This window comes from Peromyscus maniculatus, chromosome 4, assembly GCF_049852395.1.
Source record: "Peromyscus maniculatus bairdii isolate BWxNUB_F1_BW_parent chromosome 4, HU_Pman_BW_mat_3.1, whole genome shotgun sequence".
Taxonomy (NCBI): Eukaryota; Metazoa; Chordata; class Mammalia; order Rodentia; family Cricetidae; genus Peromyscus; species Peromyscus maniculatus.
The window spans coordinates 145,844,087-145,866,907 of NC_134855.1; the positions used below are offsets into that span (position 1 = coordinate 145,844,087).

The 22,821-nt window shown below is 41.4% G+C and overlaps 1 protein-coding gene across 7 annotated transcripts in view; it reads left to right on the top strand.

Annotated features, from left to right (window-relative positions):
- Ptprt (protein tyrosine phosphatase receptor type T) overlaps positions 1-22,821 on the top strand; it is a 1,096,883-nt gene that overhangs the window by 958,114 nt on the left and 115,948 nt on the right. For all 7 annotated transcript variants that reach the window (XM_042276726.2, XM_042276732.2, XM_042276733.2 and 4 more), the window contains one exon: positions 12,188-12,336. In XM_042276726.2, coding sequence (XP_042132660.1) covers positions 12,188-12,336 — 149 coding nt within the window. The remainder of the gene's footprint in view (positions 1-12,187; positions 12,337-22,821) is intronic.

Sequence of the window (22,821 nt, forward strand, 5' to 3'; positions counted from 1 at the left end):
TTTTGACATACCAATCAGTTCATCAGATGTTCCTTTTGCAAGGCTTCTCCTGAATGGCAGGGCCAGGGTGCCAGGCCATTCTTGATGCATAATGCATGAGACCAGCATGCTGCTCAGTGCCTTTAACAGACAGGCATGTCTGCCACCCTCAGACTGCGTGTTCCTAATGGCCCCTACTCCCTGAGTGATCTACACCCATGCCCTCAGAGCTGTTGGTTTGTGTACTGTGGCTTGGCTGGGAAAGCTGGACAGAGAAATGAGAGGGTCCTGTGTTCGAAGACATACTTGTGATAATGCTGTTTGAGGGAAATCAGTATCTCTTTGCCACACTCAGTGGGCTCAGAGAAGCTTGAGTTTCAGAATCCAAGTGCATCTGTGGCAGTCCTAACATCCCGCATTTCATTAGTATCCCGCTACTGCTTAGAAATTTTAAAAAAAAATCACAAAGATACTATGATAATAATGAATATCAAAAGGGAATGGAAAATTATCCTTCATGTCTTCACTCTACCTTTAGCCATCCACCCATAGATATACTACCTCGTGGTTGTAATCACAATGTAGGCACAGTTTTATTTTTTGGTATTTTAACTTAATGTAATCCAGTTAGCATTTTTCCATGTTGTTACATAGTTTTCATCTTTAATGGCACTCCATCATTTTAATAGTTGCATAATATTCCATCCAGGGGATGTATTATAATTTACTGAGCCGCTTCCCCATTGTTAGACATTTACGAGGCTGTAACTGATTGTGTGCTATTAAATCGAAGCGCCAGAGGAGGTGAAGGAGACAGCAGGCTCTGCAGACTGCAGAACTGGGCTCCAAACCCACCTGTTCCCTTCACCTATTTTATGGGTTTAGCATTAGCCCTCCTGGGCTCAGGATTTCTCATCAATAAAACAAAAAGAAATAACCACCACTTTGTGGTGGTGTTATGAAACTTCAAGCTGTTTCCAAGGTACAAGCCACACAGTAGAGTGTATGAAAAATTAAAGTATTCCATTTAAACATATGTACTACAGATAGGAAAAACTCCTCTGACCCCAAGAATATTTGGCAATGCTTAACAGATCTTTTCTTTTTGTAAACAGGGTTTCACAGTGTAGTATATACTGGCTTTCAATTGGGAAGTCTCCTGCCTTAGTCTCCCAAGTGCTGGGATTATAAGTGTGTGCCAGCATGCCCAGCCAGAGACATTTTTCTTATGTTATACCAGGGAGTAACAGAGCCCCTGGCAACTAGAAGGTTGAGATCAAGGATGCTAATAAATATCATGTATTATCTAAAATATCAACAGCACCACAATTGATGGAATTAGTGCATATAGGAATCAGTGCTCCAGTATCATCTCATGGTATACGTTATGTCCTTTGTTTTCATTATTCTTTTATTTCCTCGGAATAAATTCTCAAGAAAATGGAATATCTGAATTAAAAAGTATATGATCCTAAGCCCAATGGCAGTGGGAGTGTCTAAGTGTGGTTCTAGGTGCTAACAGAGAAAGGACGGCAGATAAGTGCCATGCATTCCTCTCTAGAGCAAGGGATGATATGCTGTAGAGGAGTACTTCTCAAAGGACAGAGCCCAGCATCTCCTGGGAACTTGGAAATGTATAGTGTTTTATCTTTACCCTAGACTTACAAACTTTAAAACTCTGAGAATGGAGCCCAACTCTCTCAGTTTCAGCCAACAGTATAGGTATTGTGGTGCATGTACGAGCTGGAGAATCCTTGCCATTCACTTCTGCAGAATAAAGCCTGTTTCTACAACAATTGGTCAAGTACAGCCACTTTGTAGAGAATAGTATTGAATCAAATTATGGTGAAGTTCAGATATGGAAGTTTCATTCATTCATTCAACATAATAAAAGCACTTAAATACTGTGCCAAGTGCTGAACTAGGTGCTGAATACACAAACACAAATAGGAAGATTAATGTGTGTTGTGTTCCTCCTATATAATGAACTGTGGTTCTGGAAGGGGCTGTCTGCAGAGGTCATAGGTTCTTGTTGCTGACATTGCACAGTAAGGGATCGAGTATCTTCTTACTCAATTTTACAAGGGGCCTCGAGGTAGGTTGGGAGGGACCTGGGGACCTTTACAGCCCAGATAATCCAAGATCTTATAACTCGTGTAACCACAAATGGACATCTGAACACAAGTGGGAGGACAGCATCTGCCCTGACATCTACTTTGGCTTGTTTTCTTGTAAGAAAGGTTTGCATGAAGGAGGAGAGCTGATAGATGAAGACAGAAAAGGTAGTTTCCCTGGAATGCACCTGTCAGGGAGCAGATACAAACAAAACTCAGAATATGCCAAAGGGAGAGATTCTCCATGCTTGGGAGCAGATGATGGTGAGGATGGTGATAGTGATAATTTGTATTTGTGAACATGTAGGTGCATGTGTATGAGGTTGTATGTACATGCATGTGGAGGACAGAAGACTTGTTATTCCCCAGGTGCCATCCACTTTAGATATTTAATTGTTTAATTTTTTGAGATTATAATATAATTACACTATTTCTCCCTTTCCTGGTCTCTAATTGGCCTGGTATTCACCTAGTAGGCTAGACTGGTTAGCCAAAACATACCAGACTTCTCTCTGTCTCTGCCTGCCAGCACTGAGGTTAAAAGCATGGGCCACTCTGCTGGCTTTCTCTTATTAACTGGGTTCAGGAGGATTGAACATCAGTCTTCCTGCTTGCAAAGCAAGCACCTTATCAACTGAACTATCACCTCAGCCAACAGTGACTATTTTTAATCAGTACAGTCATTCTGTAGGTTAAAATACATCTGATTATCCTACAGATGAAGAAACAAAGTCTCATTACCTCATGAAGATCGAGACCTTATCATGATTGCACAGGTAGTTATAACCTAGGCAGTCCAGGGCTAAGGTCAATAGTGTTTCCATAGCACCAATATTGGAAGGGCTGCCTCCCCAGCCTGGGACTTTCAGAGCTTGGTAGCTTGAAAACATTCAGGGTAACAACCATCATCTGAACCATGGATTCTGTTCTCACTTTCCTATCAAGTGTCCCTTCCCTTCTCATTGCTTATTATTCAACAAACATCTTATATAAAGCTCACTTGGCAGGTAACAAATCCAGGTGTAAGTACTTTCAAATTCATTATCACAGTATCTACCCTGAAGCACTAAGACAATTCACAATCTTTGGCACTAGCTGACAGATGAGGAGACTGACTTATAGAGGAGCAAGAAACTACCCAAGACTACAGAGCCAGTAAATGATAGACTATGGCTTGAGTCTCAGCAGTCTGGCTTGAGAGTCCATACTGCTCCCACTAGATGCTATTGCAGGGTTCTGGGACAGTGTGTTCATATGCACATATGGAAACGGCCCTTCTATATGTTGTATGCTCTCTGCCTGCTGGATTTGTGCCAGCTCAGGAGCACATCCAGTGGGGTCTAACTGCACTAACTGCAAAGAAAAGCCTGTTTCAAGTGTGAGAAAAGGGAGGCAGACATAGTCAGGAGAAAGAAGGAGCAATAGACCAGCAGAAGCACAGAGAGCAAGACAGCAGAGGGATGGCGGTTGGTAGGTGGTGGCCATGGTCCCTTGGGCATTTAACCCATAATAAGATCTGCTGTTGCTGTTGCTGTGTAACTTTGCCAACCTTGGGAAAGCAGAGAAGCTCCCATACAAGGGGAGGGGAAGGCCCCACCATCTCAGAATAGGTACCTAACAGAGGCAGTGGGTCGATGGGATGCTAAGTAACTGAATGTGCACACTCCGCAGATATACACATGTGTGGCAGTTTGTTTGCCTGGGAGGAAGGGAACCAGAGGAGAAAGTGGTATGTTTTGATTGAGCATGGCATAACACAAAAATCAGAGAGAGCATCCAGAAACTTGACTGCCTGGGTTTGAATCTCTGCTCCGCCTCTGGAAAGTTTGGGCATTTTTATGCAGATCATTTCAAGTCTCTCTGCCCTGCTCCTTCATCTGTGAAGTGGTAGCAGTGCTGCTGCTAACCGCATGGTTATTAGAATGAAAGCCCCTGATACACTGTACCTACAATCCGTCAATAGTGCCCGGAGCAATGGAAGTGCAATACCAATGTTTATTAAATGAATGTGCATTATATATCCTATTACAGTTACATTAATTTCTTAGGGCTGCTATAACAAAGTACCACATGCTGGGTGCCTTAAAACAACTAGAACATCTTCTGGACTGGGAAGATGGCTCATCTAATCAAGTTTCTGTTGTGCAAGCATAAGGCCCTGAGTTTGATCCCCAGAACCCACGTGAAAAAGGGGGGACATGGTTATATGCGCTTTGTACTCTTAGCATTGCAAAGGTGGAGACAGGTGACTCCCTGAGACCTATTGGCCAGCCAGCTTAGCATACTCAGCAAGCTCCAGGCCACTGAGGCACCCTGCCTCAAAACCACCGAGGCAGTAGGTAGATCTCTGTGAGTTTGAGGCCAGCCTGGTCTACAGAGAGAAATCCAGGACAGGCACCAAAACTACACAGAGAAACCCTGTCTCAAAAAATACAAAAAGGGAAGAAAGAAAGAAAGAAAGAAAGAAAGAAAGAAAGAAAGAAAGAAAGAAAGAAAGAAAGAAAGAAAGAAAGAAAGAAAGAAGACCAGAAACAAAAACAAACAAACAAACAAATAAACAAAAAAAAATACTGAGGCAGATGGTCCGTGAGAAAGAACACACATAAAAATGAAACAAAATGAAATACCACTTCATGATGGCTATTGATCTTTGGTGTTCCTCAGTTGGAAGCTAGATCACTACGGCCTTTGTCCTTGCTGTCACGTGGTCCAGGGAGCTTCCTCACACAGCTAGTCTGATAAGCAACTGGGCTTTGATGCCAGGCTGTCTGCCCCCATCATCTTTATGTTAACTATTTCACCATCCCCAACCAGATACACGAGAAAATGTTTTAATAACCTAAAAGCCCTGCACACACTCATGTCCTCAGTTCATACTGTTGACTCTGATGGGATGGAGCTCAGCCTCTACCTCAGTTGCAAGAATTCTGAGCTAGTGGAGTTTGGGTTAATGAGGGGTTTTTGTTTTTGTTTGTTTGTTTGTTTGTTATTGCTGCATTTGTAAGAGACTGGAACAGTATGTAACATTGTCTAAATCTGCATTTAAAATTTTTATTTGTATTTTCACAATTTCATATACAACATACCTTGAACATATATAACATACTTTGCCCTTATCCCCAACACCACCATTACCCTCTCTTATCTCCTATCTCCTCTCCCTCCTGCCAGACCACTGCTTCTTCCCATTAAGTCCCCCACCCCATCCCTTGCACTTCCATGGACTTTAAAAAAGTCTTCTGTGCCCCGTTACTGTTAATTAGTCTGGCTCGACATGGGTAGGGGATTATTTACTTGAGGAAGAACAATTTACCAGTGTTTAGACCACTGAGGAATATGACCTGCTTGCTCCCAGCATTTATTAACTGCCTCTTGCTCCTCTGAGAGGAATAGGGACTCATGAGCTCTACCCCTCCCAAGCTGGAGTGTTGAGGTCATGTGCAGGTAACCACTGTTACTGTGTGTTCATGAGTGTAGCAGCTCTGTCATGTTCAGAAGATAGCATTCCACAACATTCTCCCTATCTTCTGGCTCTTCCATTCTTTCTTCCCCTCTTCAGTCATGTTCTCTAAGCCTTGGAGTGGGCAAAAAGGGATGTCTTATTTAGGGATGAACACTCAGCAGTTATTTGTTCTCATTGATTTCATCAGTTATGAGTCTCTGCATTAACTGGTGCCCATTAAACAGACACTTTTCTGACCAAGGCTAGAAGAAGCACTAATCTATGTATATAAACACAAGTTTTAGGGAGCAGTTTGACACCTTGTCCACTTAGCAAATCAACAATAGTATGTTCACCCTATGGCCTATGACCTCCTTCTCATGGGCTTGTGACCAGGTTTACAGTGCCAGGCATGAATTACCTCCTTGGAGCAAACCTCAAATCTAACCCAAAAGCTGTCCTCTAGCCCTCCATCAGTCATCACTGTGCCACCAGTGGACACATATTTCCTGGTAGGTGAGTATTGCAGCTCATAGGGCTCACAGCTGGGTGAAACTTTTGATAGCTTTTATCCACTTGCAGCTGGCTTTTCCTTCTGCCATTATATGAAAGCTAACCAGTGGGAAAGAAACTTAAAGCTCACTTACAGCTTGATTTCTCAATGTCCTGCAATCAAAATGTGTGGTTTCCTCCCCAGCATATGGTATTGTCTTCTCATTTGCATGTCTAATCCCATTCCTAGAAGACATATATAAGAATGTTGGACCAGGTGTCTGAGTTTTCAGGCAAAAAGCAGGGACTAGGTCCTATGGCTCCTACCTATGTATTGTGTGCCTTAACTAAGAACGCTCTATCCAGGCCTTAGTAAGAGGAAGTCTCTCTGTGAAATGGGAGACTAGTATGGTTCTCTTCCTGTTATGATGGGCAATCGTAGAGAGTCAGTCATGTGGCCTGTTTAATTGGTGTGTAGCCTTCCTTTTTCATCTTTCTTTTCTTTCTTTCTTTATTTTTTCTGCCTTTGATGGGCTAAGATACCGTTGAGCTTCAAGGTTTAAGTCTCTGTGAGTCACCAAGATAGTCTACCTAGAGATGCTAATGAAGGGTGGGCCAGAGGCTAAGCCCTCTGGGAAGGAAAAAAGTGCCTGGTCACTGTCTATGCAGGAGAGTATCCATGGCTGGTCAGTGTCTGCCCAGGAGAATATACATGACTGTTCAGTGTCTGCCCAGGAGAGTATCCATGACTGGTCAGTGTCTGCCCAGGAGAATATACACGACTGTTCAGTGTCTGCCCAGGAGAATGTATATAGTTGTTCATATCCAGGAAAAATCCTTAGATGAAACTTTCAAGATTTCTAATAATAAGTTGGACCATCCTATTCCAAGACAAAAAGAAACAGGGATTTTGTGAATGTGAATGCTGGAATCCCTCACTGCATCTAGTGCAAGGAAGTTTCCAGTCTGTACTTAAACTCTTCTAGCCGGGAGGCTCCTCACAGTGCAAGCCTGAAATGGAAAGGGTTCCTGTTTGTTTCATTTAGCTTTGTTTTCATCAGGATATCAGGATGGCCTGTCTTGCAGCCACAGGTATAAAGTAAGTGCACATTAACTTCTTGTCCAATAAACTCATGAGCAAAAGAGAAGAAAATAATTTTAGGAAGGAAATGAAGAAGTCTACAGAGGAGAGAGAGCTTTTTAAGGCCTTCTAAGGTTCAGATTACTGTCCTGAAACATTCTCCAGCTCAAGAAATGACCTGCAGAGGAATCCACAGGCCTCTGTGTGCTCTCTTTTCTTCAGCTTTTGTTACCCCCTGCTGGTGAAATCCTGTGACCCAATTGACAAGAACTGCAAAACTAATAGAGAAATACTTGCAAGTTCAGAAAAGTCATAAGTACTCCAGTGTTAAAGGCCCTAAAGGACCACCCCCTGAGTCATATAGCTATTTTATGATGTTTGGCTGTTTTGTTTTTAATGTTCTGTGGCTTGGGATACTCTGTGGAATCTAGAGTATTTTTTTTTTAAAAAAAAGGACTTCTGCAAACATTCCACTAATTCTGCAAATATTCCAAGAACGAAATGCTGAGTTATCTACCCAAACATCTCAAGGAACACATATTCCAAGGCCCACACTGATGTCATGTAGGGTGTTCCTTCTCTTCGGTCGCACTTATCTACTTTTGAAGTAGTTATAATTTATACCCAGAGCAAGATAACAATCTTTTCTACACTCCAAATCATAGACTTTTAAATATAAATTTGTGCAACAAATTTATTGAACGTGGGCTATGTGCCAGACACTCAGCAAGCAATTGGAGTGGGTACAAGGAGTCAAAAGCCCTTCTCCCAAGAGGTGCTTACCCTAGTGGGTGAGGTTGAATGACTGTCACGGAATGGATGAGTGCTTAGCAGACAAGGCTTCAAAACTCTTCCTGGTCTCCTGCCAGGGTTCAAACCAAGAATTCACTCTCTAGGAGCACCAAATATTTCTTCTTAGCATTCTCCGTCTCTGCGATTTTATATTTCTGCACTTACCTATTTAGTGCTTGTCTTTGTCGTTTGTCTCTGGGCTTGCAGAAGGTCAAGGTGAAGAAGATTCAGCTTTCTTACGTTTAGCAGAGCCTGATACATGTATGTGCTCAAATATTTGTTCAAAGGATGAGTCAGCCTGAGAGGAGAAAATTACAGTTCTGTTAGCGGAGCAGCAAGAAGCCCCAGAGGAGGTCTGACATTGGAATGACTTTCAACTTTGAAAGATGAAGAAAGGTGCCTAGTCGAGAATAAGAACACATCAAGGCCACGAGTATTGAACATCGTGGGGTTGGGGACATAGTTGCTGTTTACTAGAAAGTATGAATGAGAGGATAAGCTGAGGCTAGACCATAATTTGAAGGTCTTGGGTACTTTCAGATTTGGGTTTTCTCCAGAGGGAGAAAAATAAAATGGGAGAGATAAGTTAAATTCTGTGATAATGGCAAGAAATATCCAATTTTTTCCTGTGAATAGGATTGTTTTAATTCTTAAATTTTGAATTCCAGCTGTGAGTTTGTGTTTTCTTTTCTTTTGTGCCTGCTCCATTTCCACCTTTAGGGCTGTGTTTACCTATTGCCAAAACACTCACATAGGACCCCCATCACCAAAGATTCAGCTGTGGGCTCATGAACCCAGGACACTACTATGGTTTGGAGGAGCCCCACCCATCCCACAAAGGACTATGTATTAAGGGCTGGGGCCCAGAGTGCAGTGTTGTAGGTGCTTTGAAACTGTAAGTCTTAGTGGAAGGTCTTTAAGTGACTGGGAGGACTTTAGACCTCAGCCAATCTAAATTATTTTGTTTCCCGACTCCCATCTTGAGCTGCTTGCTCTGCCATGTCCATATAAAATGTGCACCCCTTGCTAAAGAAAAACAAAAAGCAGAAGGATCAGCAAGCCAATGACTCATAAGCAACCTTTTCTCTTTAGAAGTTTATTGTCTCAGGTATTTTTTATGTAAACCTGGCTAACATAGATATATAGCTGAGGGTTACAGCTTAGTTTTTAAAATTTTAAATACCTTCATGTTTTGGAGAGGCTCAGTTTTTCTTTTCATTTGTATGTATGTATGTATGTAGGTAAGTAGGTAGGTAGGTATGTGTGTGTGTGTGTATGCATGCATGTATGCACGTTTTTGGTTCTACCCAAACATTTCTATAAAATTTCATTTTTCTAAGAAGCAGTGAGATCTCTTCTGGTTATTATTATTGCTTTGGAAGCCGGTGATTTGTGTTAAAGACAACTCTCTCTGTATTATTTACCCTGAATGGAATGAGATTGGCTGGAAGTTCTGCCTCCAAGGAAATAGCCGAGCTCTGCTTCACACTCATTTGTAGTTTTCAAGTTAATTCTCTTATCAGATTTCCTTTTATTTCCTGCTGGGGCAATGTGAGGAAGTTTGGATGGAGGCAAAATATCTGGTGTATATCCTTCCAAATTTATGATGAAGAAGGTCACATATACATTTTTAAACAGACTCCTTTTTGATAATGAATGAAGAATAAAATTTTGAAATACCATCAGCTACAAGATTTTCCTTTTTGTTGGTGTTCTCTTTGCCTGTTGATTGCCTAATGGTGGTGAGAGAGGGCCAGCCTGAGCCAGGCTGTATTTCTTGTCTTTCCTTTGACCACCTGGAGTAGTTTTGCTTGTAGAACGCTCTGCCTGTGGCCTGACCAAAAAAAAAGAAAAAAAAAAGTGTTTCTTTTCTTGAGTGCAATTCCTTCCCTGGGCTAATTTTTAAGAATAAATAAATGACGAATTCCACTTTAGGCTACATTGATCTTCAAATTATGGCCAAATGAGAACCATAAAAGCTATTCTCTTCTCTATCCAGATTCACCCTGTCCTCTTCTCTGCCATGCTTTCTACTGCTGGGCTGTGCTCTGCAGGGATTCCATCAGAGGGTGCTTTGACACCTGTAGCTATTAGTTAGATTCTGTTAATGAGGACTGCTATAGGAAGTCAGAGGCTGGGGCAAGTGGAGTCAAGGTATTATGGCCCAAGATTTCCTCTCTGTGTTCTCATCTAGGATAGAGCAGACCCTTCAAGAGAAAAGTTCTGCTCATCTGGCCTTCTCTTTTCAACTCTTTCCTTCAGGGTTCTGACTATGGCTTCCTGTGCTTGTCCCTGTGGGCTCCTAGGCAGGAAACAGAGTAGCTTGCCCCTATGTTATATCATCTTGCTGCCCCTATGACCATTTTCAATAGTCCTTTTATAAATAAAGACTTCTCAAAGTATCTTCACTTAAAGGTACCATCATCTGCCATCCTATGTAGTCTACACCTACACATTGGACCCATGTTCTTAGGAGGAGGCTGTCAATTGGGAGTTGGACCTGGATAAACTCTTCTAACATACTTCTCCATCCAGATTTATCCTTTCCTTTAGCGCTTCTTGTGCAGGGAGATGATTAACTCTTGAAATGACCTATCTGTGATTGGGAACACTGTTCCTATGCTACATTTAATTTCTCCTCTTTGGGATGCAAGTTCTTTCTGCAGTGAAACAAGAATAAGAAAGGCTAATGGTCAAGCCAGGTTCTGTGAAGACTCCAGCAGTAGACTCAGAGATGTTTATCCTTAAAATACATATTTAGCCCATAGATTTTCATCTGATAGGAACATTATGACTATATTTAGATGTATGTGTAAACCCATAGGGACCACATTCAAGAAGGTCATGATATCTTTATCACTTATGAAATACCTATGCTCCATCAGTTGAAATTTAAGTGAAATAGATTTTTAAATCCATAAAAGAAGAAGCCTTTGACCTTTTCATTCCCCAGCGAGAAATCAAAGTCACTGTCACTCAATATAATTCAAAGACAGAATTCCACTGTGGGACTGCTGGGAGGGTGTTAAAACATTGGAATATGGTTGGTTGAGTCAGCAAAGATTTAATAGCAGCATCCATGTGGTTGCTGTCCTCTAAATGCCAAGTAGTGTGCGCTGTGTATTGTATGTGCTACCTCATTTAATCCTTATGACTATATGAGGCCAGTCCTGTTATTGGGTGCAATGTATAGAAGATTTCAGAATAGACAGAGATCAATAAACCTGCCCCAGGCAGGCAGCAGAGGTAAGCTATGAACTCATGTCTGCCTAGAGCCAAAGTGGGTGTAGCCTCAATGGTTGGTGTCAGGACAACAAGGGGACCTTCTCGGCTATTTATTGGTCCTGAATCTAGGCCTCTGGGTGCTGTCTTACATCTTCAGGTGATTCAGATTTACAACAAACTTTAAGAAATGCTCCTCGGAGGTGGGAATGGAGGGTGGGCTGGGGGTAAGGGGAGGGCGTGGGAGGGGGGAGAATAGGGGAACCCATGGCTGATATGTAGAACTGAATGGTATTGTAAAATAAAAAATATATATCACAAAAAAAAAGAAATGCTCCTCTACACTATTGTTATTAAAAATGCCTCTCTGGTTCTCTGGGACTGTTGCTTCTGTAGGAGTGTCTATGAGTCAAGTCCAGCTTTGGCTTTTCTTTCTTTGAGTTAATTAACTAACCTTTACCCTCACCAACCACCAACCCTCACTTCAGTCTACAGCTGTGTGATAGATTCATTCATTAGTCAATCTCTGAGGAAGGCTGGACTGTGTCTCTTATGAAATATCTAAACCCTATCAGTTAAAATTCAAGTAAAATAGACCTCTAAGTCCATAAAAGAAGCCTCTGGCCTTTTAGTTCCCTAGGGAGGAATAAAAATCTCTGTCGCTTGGTATAATTTATAGAGATATAGAATTCCACATTGGGACTATTGGGGAGGGTGTTTAGAGGCATGAAAACAGAGGGTCCAGCCTGACCTCTCCTCCCTCCAAAGAGAAAGTAGGGGAAGAATCACAGAGCCTCATTGATTTCTCATTATAAGCTCAAATATATAACATGCTCATTGGTACAGATAAAACAACTACTAAATGAAAATGATCTCTAGTTTCAGGAAGGCTTGTGTTTACTTGACCCTGAACATTGGAGAGCCTGCCTTGCCTCTGCTTCTGTTGGATGACCTAAATATGGTGTTGAGAATGGGGGATGGGGAAAGAGACTAACTTACCTTCCCAGCCCTCTAATGCAACTAGAACCATCTGACTGTGATTTTTCCCTTGCACATGTCCCAAAGGAAGCTGGCTAAGAAGCAGAAGGAGACACAGAGTGGAGCCCAGAGGGAGATGGGCCCCGTGGCCTCAGCTGACAAGCCCACCACCAAGCTCAGCACCAACCGCAATGATGAAGGCTTCTCCTCCAGTTCTCAGGATGTTAATGGATTCAGTAAGTAGAGTCAACTATGGTGAATAGAGTATCAGTGTCAATTTGGGTCCTTGTGCCTCTCCTGTGGATCACTCACAATGACTAAGTCCAGTGAACTGTGGGGTCAGAAGCTTTCCTGGGATATCAGAGAGGAAGGGTCTTCTCCCTGGCAAAGCTTTGGGGTAGCCCAACCTGATGTAAAAAAGAATATTTAAGAATATGGGACTGGGGAGGGGGCTCAGCCAATGGACATGCCACATGAGCATGAAGACCTGAGTTTGGATCCCAAAGAAAATGTTAGTCTGGGTGGCATGTGCCAGTAAGCTCAACACTGGAGAGATAGAGACAAGGGGACTCCCTGGGGCTTGCTGGTCAGTCAGTCTAGCCTAATCAGTGAGCTCCAAGTCCAGTGAGAGAATCTACCTCCAGAAATAAGGTAGGGAGTGATTGGGGAATTACAAGATACCAACTGCTGATGTCCAGATGCATGTAGAAGCACACACATGCAAATACACGTGAATGTACACATACCCATAAACCACATATGCAAAAAAAAGAGAAAGAGAAAAAAAGAAGCTATGCCTAAGCAGATGGAATGGGAACAAGTCATCCTAAATAGAGACAGGTAGTTAAAAATAATAATAGTTACAAAGGAGGAGGAGGAGGAGAAGGATTGTGACCTTAAGGCAAAAAGCATACTGTACTGAATTTAGTGGCTGACAATTTTCAAAACTATCTCACATTTACTGTGTAAGGCAGATGAGTCATGGAATATTTCTATCTTTGTCCCTAATATTTAAGAAACAATTTCTAAAATCCTAAAGCTCTGGGTTCCATGTACCTACTGGAAGTTGTACCTCCTGAGTCCTAAACAGTTCTATTAGGTCAAAACTATCTTCATCTTCATGGAGTTAATAAGGCATCCTTGGCTAATATAAGTAGTTTAGATTCCATGGTTGACTCATCCAAAGGAGCACTCCAAGGCTGGGTAGTTATAAGCCTGGTTTGGTGGCCAGGTTTGAGAAAGCTGCTTTTCATTCTTATCTTTCAACAATGCTATAAGCTAGATATTTCCTGGATTTGATAATAATACAATCACTTTTCACTATATATCTTATACGTTATAGACAGAAGGAACCACATTTTGTAAAGACTACTTTAGATGTGGTCTTTCTGGGGGATGTGGAGTGATGAGAACATGAAAGAGTAAAGGAAATTCTTTATATATATTTATATATTTATATCACACCATCTATGATGCAGACACTCTTGTCTCCTTTTCATCACAATCCTATGGGATACTTAGTGTTGTGAAGCCTATTTTGTAGGGAAGAGATTTTTGTTTCAACTTCCCAGAGTCACATAGATCATCTCATGGATTTAAGACCCCTAAGCTGGAGTGCCACATAAAACTTGGAAGTTTTAGCCAGGCAGTGGTGGTGTAGGCCTTTAATCCCAGCACTCGGGAGTCAGAGACAGGTGGATCTCTGTGAGTTTGAGGCCAGCCTGGGCTACAGAGCGAGATCCAGGACAGGCACTAAAAGTACACAGAGAAACCCTGTCTTGGGGGAGGGGGGAGGAGTTGAATATGGCTTTTACAACAAAAATCTAAAAATATACTGATGATCTTATGAACAAATATTTAATTTTTGCTTCTTCTTAGACATGAGAGGCTATCTGTGATCTGCTTAATCCTGCACACAGCCCTTTCCTGACTTAATATAAGTGAATTACATGGATTCATGTATTTCATAAGGGTGCTGAAGGGGGAGACCGACAATGAACTGGAAAGGCACAGAAGGGCTGGGTAGGAAATAGGCTTGGCATGTCCTTGAAGAAAGGCTGGTTCTGAGTTGCACTGAGTTGTCTCCAGCCCTTCTACTTTGAGCATTGCAAGTTTTTCTTGAAACTGGGCCTAGTGATACTGACTCATCCCAAACTTCTCCTGTATAGCCCAGCCTCGTATGCACACTTTTCCTTGTTATAAAAGCACCTTAGAAAGACATCATATGCTGAAAGATTGTGGTCCAAGAAGCCTGACAATCACTGTGACCCTGGAATTGTAGTCACATGGGAAAACAACGTAGGTCACACTGATTTCTTGGATTTCAAAGAGAAATATCACCACTGTTTTCACTATGGACAAAAAGTTAGACCCTCCAGATAAAAATGCTAAAGACTGGGGTGGATTCTTCACTTAAGAGAAAGAAAGGGGAAGAACATTCAGTGGAATCTGATGAGGCATTTTAAAGATCAAGGATAGTCTTCTCAAACAATTCGATGTGTGAGGTGTCCATATTTTACATTTGTATACACACACATGCAGAAAACCATATGAACTCCTATGTCTCTGTGTATATATATATTTATTTTTAATGACATTCCTTTTTAAAAGACAGAAAAAACTTTCAATTGACTGGTTATATTTAGTTATTATGAAATCTTGCATTTGTTTGAATCATTGAATATTTTAGAATTCTTTCTGTGCATCTAGTATCTAGGGCTGCAGCTATAAACACACTCTGGGGATTTTTTTCTTTTTTCTTTTTTTTTTTTTTGAATGCCCTAAAATGCATCAGGTAACTTTTAGAATGCCCTATGGAACCACTGGGATGAGATTTGAAGGGGGAAAATGTAAGTAATGCTTACACTGGAGATGTAGAAATTGTTTCTAAAATCACCCTGATGTGTGTAAAATTGAATCTATTTTCCTGACATTAGGGAAGTGGTTGTCTGGCTTCTGAATTGGCATCTTTAAGAGCGACTGAGATTATGTGCAAATTTTGAGGCAGCATTGAGAGAGGGAGGGCAGGTGAACTGTTGTTACATTGGGTAAGATTGTAGAAGGACATGCTTTGGGCAATTATTTCATTATTGAGCATGTGGGCCCTAGTTTTATGCAAATCCTGCCTCTTCCTGCTTAGGTCTGTGTTCTAGCCTTATCTATTACCAGTGACTGCTACGTTTGGCAACATCTATTCAGCAAGCCTCCCAATGTTGTATAGGAACAGTGACCTCTGGGGCAGCAGGGTGACAGGGCTCTGTCAGATATGGGCTGCTGCTGTGGAGTGCTTAGGCATTCTTTTAAAAGCAGCGCATGAAACATTTCAAGGACAAACAATGCGCATTGTTTTCCATTTAAAGAAAAGCTGGCTTTTATTAGGTAATCTGATTGTGATCTTGGCTGCCTTGAGTACTTGTAATTTTTTTCCTGTGATCTTTAGCTCACTGGGATTGTTTTCTGGGTCTTTCTTCAAGTACTAGCCTCATATATCATGCTTATATCTGCTGTTTATCTTCTGTATTTGTGTGTCTTCTCCTGGCTCATTTTCAGACAAAATAAAATGCTTCAAACCAAATCACAGTTGTATCCCTAGGATACGGGAGCTTGGCTGTTCACCTTTCTCATACTGCATTTAGACTTCTTTGTTCACTGGCTACCACTGACTGCACTCCCATAGAGCTAGAGTTACAGGAGACTGTGAACCACCTGATTTGGGCACTGAGAACCAAACTCGGGTCTTTGGGAGGCACAATAAGCAAGAGCCTTTAACCACTGAGACATCTCTCCAGCCTCCAGAGAAATATTTTTATTTGTGCAACACATTTCAACAATAGACCCTTATTTCTGTGTTGTGGATAACTTCTGGGTTTAATATGGTGCCTATTCTACATGTAAGGAAATGGGGGTACAAAGTACATGGTCTTTGACAGGTCATAATCAGGATACATTTTTTTTCCTTGTATCAGTTAAAGCCTATATACACAGTTCTGCCAAGAATTTAGGGAAATGCCCAACAAGAGCACCAATGATAAAACAATAGTAAAAAAAAAAATTAAGATCAGAAAATTATAAATAAAAAGAAGAAAGACAATGAAACATTATAATATAATTATATCATAATTGAATATAGATATACAGGCTAAATCATATTGAAATCACCAGACATTGGACCATTAAGTGCTCTGCTAAGTCAGGAACAGTTTGATATAAAGTTGATATAAATTAGAACACACCTCACAGATAACATTTTTCAAGATATATTTATTGTATCTTTTTATTTGTGTATGTGACTGTGTATGTGTGTGTATGTGTGTGCAGGTGCCTGCAGCAGTTACTAACTTTTAGTTATCAATCTGTCTCCTAACTTACTGGTAGCAAACACTAAAAGAGGAGGCTAACTCGAGGGAGTACCTGCTATGCATTGGCTCTTTGGCTTTTTGCCAGTTCTTCTCAAACTTCCTCGGAATTATGTAATTTCTATATTGCCTCCATTTTGAAAATGAGGACACCAGGTTTGAGGCAGCTAAAGCAAACAAGCCCAAAGTCACACAGCGCAGAAATAGTACAGATCAGATTAGGAGCCAAATAGAGTTATCCACCCTCAAACCAGAGCCATTATTGTAGCTTGGCAATTACCAGCTTTACTGAATAAGCTCTTTGGTACTGGTAGAGACAGACAGCATTATTCCCCAGTGATAGTGCGGGTAAATTTCCTACCATGTGAGCAAAAGCTGCCACCACCTCTCTGTTGAACACAGAGGTCTGTATCTAGGTACTGCGGTGAAGCCAGTTTGATTGCCAGGAGGTGCTGGGCTCTGTGACGAGCTTTTAAGTCCAGCTTGGCAGAACCCTGTCCTGACCATATGTTTATTGCTGAACCTACTTAACAGTAAACTATACATTCATATATTAAAAACATCTCCCTAAAATTCTTTGAAGAATTTTAAAGAAATCTGCATCCAAAAGCACACATTCCTCTTTGCAAATTGGACATCTTTGTCTTTAATCTTCATCAAGCCCTCTACCCTGAAGCTGGATAGAAAAGACACAAAGGCAAAATTGCCCTGCAGAGTGGGAGGACAGTGCCTCCTCCCACCTCCTCTATTCATCCAAACTCTTGCTGCACATGCACCTGCCCAGTAGATACTCTCACAAACAGGTTCTGCAGGAATTGTCCCTCTAGGGGATTCCTAGAAAAGCAAGACCCTAGATCAGTGGTCTCATCCCCATTATTGCTGAGATGGAGCAATCTGCAAGAAAATACAGAATGAACAGGAATGGCTTCTGGCCCCTGGCTCACCACAGGGCAGGAAAACAGAGGTCCAGACAATGAGCATCTTTGTTGTATGACTTTGTGATAAAGCATTCTGCACAAAGAGCTCTAGGACTCTTCTCCATCTTTGTGATCAAAATACACCTAAGAGTACATTTCAAGAACAAAAATGTGCATTGTTTTCCATTTAAAGAAACACTGCCTTTTCTTTAGTGATCTGATTTTGATCTTACTATCTTGCATATTGATACGTTTTCCCTGTGATCTTTTGTCCTTTTCTGGGTGTTTCTTCGGGTGCTGTCCTTGCATATTGTGCTTACGTCTTCTTCATCTTATGTATTCATGTGTCATCTTCTCCTGGTTCATTTCAGTCCAAGCAGAAATGCTTCAGGAGCTGTTTTCTTCTGATGATAACAGTAGCCCCTGAAGCCTGAGGCATGTCCCTGTCACTCAACAGACAGAACTCATAAAAGGATTTCTTTGGGCTCAAGTCAGGGAATGTTTAAGTTTGATTCCCTCATAGGATGGTTGAGCAGAGATGGGGCAGGCAGAAGGAAGCACCCAGTGAAATGCAGCCTGATTTATTTTAGAAATACACTGTGTAACTAGAGACATTGACATTGGGGAGATAGATGAAGACTTTAAAATGTAACCTGGACTGGAGGGGAGTGTGGTGGACTCCTTGGGAAGGTGAGCCGGCGACAGAAATGAGTCTTGGCTTTCTCTGGTGTAATTGTGGACTTGGTATATGATGTTGATGATTGTTCCCTCCATTGGAGACCTTATCTGGATCTGTTTTGTTTTGTTTTGTTTGCTGAATGCTTTCATATATATTGTATCTAGTCCCAAACAACATGGCTAGGTAGAATTTTTACCCTGGTGTTATAAATAATATCATTATAGCCTAAAATCCTGAGCATGGTTCCTGGGTCCTCTGTGGTTTCTTGTAAGAACATACGCTTGCCATTGCCCAAGTCTCTGGCCATCAGATACTCATTGACAACTTATTTATATGAATGAATCAATCAATGAATAAGTGATGGAATTAGGATTCATACTAAGATTTCTCTAATTCCAGACCCTTACGCTTTTCTCAGAGTGAATTTCGTCTTCTATGAACTTGAAATCTGTTACTATAATTTCAACTCATTTGTTTCTGTTTTTCCACCTATGTACCAATCAGTAGCCCAGTGCTGGCTTTGTCTGCCCTCTGGTGTTGGAGAGGGTAATGGAACCAATCTTTCTCTTCCTGTGGCACCCACCGCTACCCTATCTGTTTAACTATTAAACTGAAGTTTCTCCTGCACCCAGGCCTTCATACAGGCTAAATAGTCCCACTTCAGTTATCAGGCTGCATATACATCCCTGTTTTCAATCTGCTCAAAACCTCAATTGGCCCTTCTGTCTGTTTGCCCATACTCATGGAGTAGAGTTCCCAAGATAACCATGACAATATTCCAGGCTAGGACTTCAGAGAACTGTCATCATCCTCACTCTGGATTCCAAACTGACATTCCAAATATACTGTTTATGTTTGAATTAATGTCCAAGTGTCTATCATATGCCTGCCTACTGTAGATACCATTGTTTCAGTCAGGGCTGGCACATCCTGCCTATGTGAAAGTGACTTTTCAGACCCAAAAGGAGAAAGGATTTGATATCTTATTTATGCCAAGTCCACCAAGTTACGTGTTACTTCCAACTGTGTCGCCACTGACATCATTTACTCTTCCAGGTCTGGAATCTCACAAAGGGAAAATGTTTGTTTATAGTTATAATAGTTATCCTTGTTCAGGAATTAATGATATTGTGGTTGGAAAAATGGCTTAGAGGTTAAAAACACTTGCTGCTCTTGCCGAGGACCTGGGTTCAGTTCCAAATACCCATGTGGTGGTTCACCATCATTACTGACTCCAGTTCCCTGGGATCCAGTGCCGCCTTCTGGCCTCTGTGGGCACCAGATACACCTACAATACACAAAAATGCATGTAGGTAAAAGACTCATACACATAAAATAAGAATAAATAAATCTTTAAAAATAGTTAATGATATCCTCATTTTAATGCAGAATACTTAATATCGTATTTATTAACATCATTAGCATATTGAGAGGATTAAATAAATACTGTAAACTGATGATTTAAAGATGAAGAAACCAAGACTTAAAAATAGAAATAAATAGAGCTCCTAAAACTTTGTAGCTTTAAATGTCAGAGTTAGACCTAAAACCTAGGTCTGTCTGACACCTCTGTCCTCATAAAGGAGTGGTTACTCCTTTACACTGCCTTGTGGAAGACTGGCATTATTATTGCCATTTTATAGACAAAGAAACTCAGCCTTTTCTAACCGAATAGAAGTCGACTGAACTGTATAGAGTTTGGGTCTGGTTAATTTTGGCATGAGATGTTTTTATTTATTTGCAAGTTTATAAAGAAAAGAAACTCAGGTCCACAGACATCAAGTCATCCACTTAAAGTGGTGTGTCCCAAAGCCCTGTCTCTGAATGAGCACCATCAGCAGGGCAAGTGCTTCGGGATATACACTTCCAATATGCCTTTCAGGTAATTCCAATGAAGTTCAAGTTTCACAATCACTAGCTCAAGGTAAAGCCAAGGTCTGTCAGACTCCGGAGCTCTTGTGTCTCCTTTGCTAAGTTATTTCCAATACTAACAAAGTTACAGGCTGCCTGGGTGGGAAGGTTCCAACTGTTCCTTTCCCTGGAATGGCTGTTTCAAGAAGCCATTGCTGTCCTTCAGGTATGTGACCTGAAGGGTCCTAGCATGTGTCAATATAACTAAAGCTCCCCCTGTCAAGGTTCTCTCTCAACCATATGGGATTTCCCTCTCCTTTTACCTGAAACGTCAAAAACCCAAGAGTCAAGATTGAAGGAGTGGAAATTTCCAAGGTAAAGCAATGATGACTCACACAGCAAAAACCCAGAGCTCAACAGAGCCTCGCACAGAGGAATGCAAAAAAGAAGTGCAGAAATTCTGTTTGCAGGAACAATTATCTTTTCTGGTTGCTCTGGGATTAAATTGAATCTGGGAGAAGAATTGAATGTTACAAGCTTGCCACCTCCAGTTTTATTGAATATTTTACAGGGATTATTGAATATTTTGCAATCATCCACTTGACTGACAGATAAAGGACACACTTATTAAACCCCTGGAAACCCAGAGTTGTATGGAATTGTTTGCTCTTTGGAAGAGAGAAATAGGAATGTAAGTGGCCCTTCAGAAAGTAGACAAATTGTCCATTACAAACACTAAGGAGTTAGATTGTGGCAAATTGCTCAGAAATTTTTTGAACAAAAATGGATGTAGCACAATAAATAGTAAAAATTAAGAAATGTCTAAGATACTATCTGATCCAGGCCTTTTTTTTTTTTTATTAGAGGTGGAAAATTTGGTCCTGGGGGGTAGTTTCTAAAGATCATTCATTAAGTCACTAATAGAATTAAGAATAGTTTGGGGTCTGCAACCATCTAGCTCTTATTCAATGGTTTTCCTCAAAGGGTTCAAATGTTGTGTATAATCATTAGTGGTTTGTCTTCTAGTAGTTTCTGCATACATCCCCCTGTCCCCAATCTGATTTCTGCACAAATAGAACTTTCTCAAATTGAATTATCCTTTTCATCTCCTCGTTATGGGAGTAGCTGAGGTGTTCCTTTAAATATTCATTGAATGTCGACTATAGGGGAAATATTATAGGGATTGTAAAGATAAACAAGACACGGTCTCTGCCTTCAAGGATATTACTCTCCTCCATGAGGAGACTTGTAAATGGATCCATTTCAATAAATATGGTAAGTGATAGAGGAAAGGCATGTATAGTGTCCCTGGAATGCCAGTCAGAGGCTCAGCAGGTAATTAACTCTGTCTAACTGAGTTAGCAACTGCTCACTTAAAGGCCATGCAAGAGAAGACTTGTCCCAGGTGAAAGGTAAAAGAGCTTGGATGTGTCTGGAGCATCACAGACTCAGAGGCAGAGTCCAGTGCACTCTGCTGAAAGCATATGGTAGTTGGAACTTACTAAGTAAGGACCTCACATCTGTGTCCAATCTAAATTCACATTCCAGGAAAGCTAATCTATCTGAAAGCTGAATGACCCTAGTGCCAGGTGCCCTGGCTTTGGGCTGAATCCTGGCTTCTGGCCTCCTTGAGTTGCACAGCTTCATCTTTGCATTGCAGGAATGGGGACAGCATTTTGTCATCATCGTCGACAGGCACTGTGAGCTGGCACAGCCATTCCTTCCCAATAGCTTTTCAAAAGGACATCAGTGCGGCAACAAAGCTGAAGGTGCTGCTGACAATTTCTGCTAGGCCACTGCATCTCCAGAAGAAAATAGAGGCATCCTCCACACTTCACGGGTGGTCCTGAGTTCTAACAGGGCACTTAGAAAGTACTTCTTAGAGTAATCAGGGATAAAGAAAAGATGCTGGAAATGTAAATAAGTAGTTGCTAGGTAGCAGAATAAACCAAGTCTCAGAGACCTTTTTTTTTTTTAATCTCCTCAGCTCTAAGCTACAGCCTGGATAAGTGAAAAACACACAGATAATTCTACTAGCTAACACTTTGTGAGTAATTGCTGGACAAGGTGCTTTGAATGCCTCGTTTCATGTAATATTGGAAGTAGTCGTGTGGTGAGGTTAAAGGAACCTCAGAGAGTTGAAGTAGCTTACTTGATCAAGGTCATGTAGGTCCCAAAGAAAGCAAGCCTGGGTTTGAAGCAAGGGCTTATGGGATTGACCTGTCAGCAGCCCCTCCTTCAGGTAACAATTCCTTTACCTGACTTTCCTACTCTCCTTGTTTCTCACTCTTTTCTACAACCATTTCCTCTCTTTCTTCTTTATCGGATGCTCTTTTTTTTCCCCCTCAACTTCTAACCACTGAGGTACCTGGATCTTAGTCTTGGAGCACATCTGTCCTGTTTTATTCTTGCTGAGGTGGCTGCTGCTGCTGCTGCTGAGATGATAAACCAAGGAGCAGGCCAGATTGGAAGCAGGTTTTGGTTGGAGTGGGTAGTGCTTAAATCTCAGCCATTGGGTTTGAGGTACTAGTGAGTCACTAAAGAGGTGTCAGGTAGGCAGCTGAAGCTGGGTTCTTGAAATCCATCAGAAAATGGCCTGGAGACACAAATGTTAACTCTGCTTTATACACAAGGTGATTAAAGACACTGCTATAAATAAATAGAGAAACTGAGGATCCAGGTCCCTCTGACCCCTATAATCTTCCGCCTCTCTTCTTCAATGATCTCTGAGGCTTGGGGAGAGGGAATGTGCTATAGATGTCCAATGTCAATGTGAGCATTCTACTGGCTTTCATTCTTTGCACCTTAACCAGTGTGGGTCTCTGTATTAATCACCATCTACAGCCAAAAGCAGCTTCTCTGATAAGGGTTGAGAGATGCACTAATCAATGCGTGTAACGGTTAGTTATGAGAACTTAG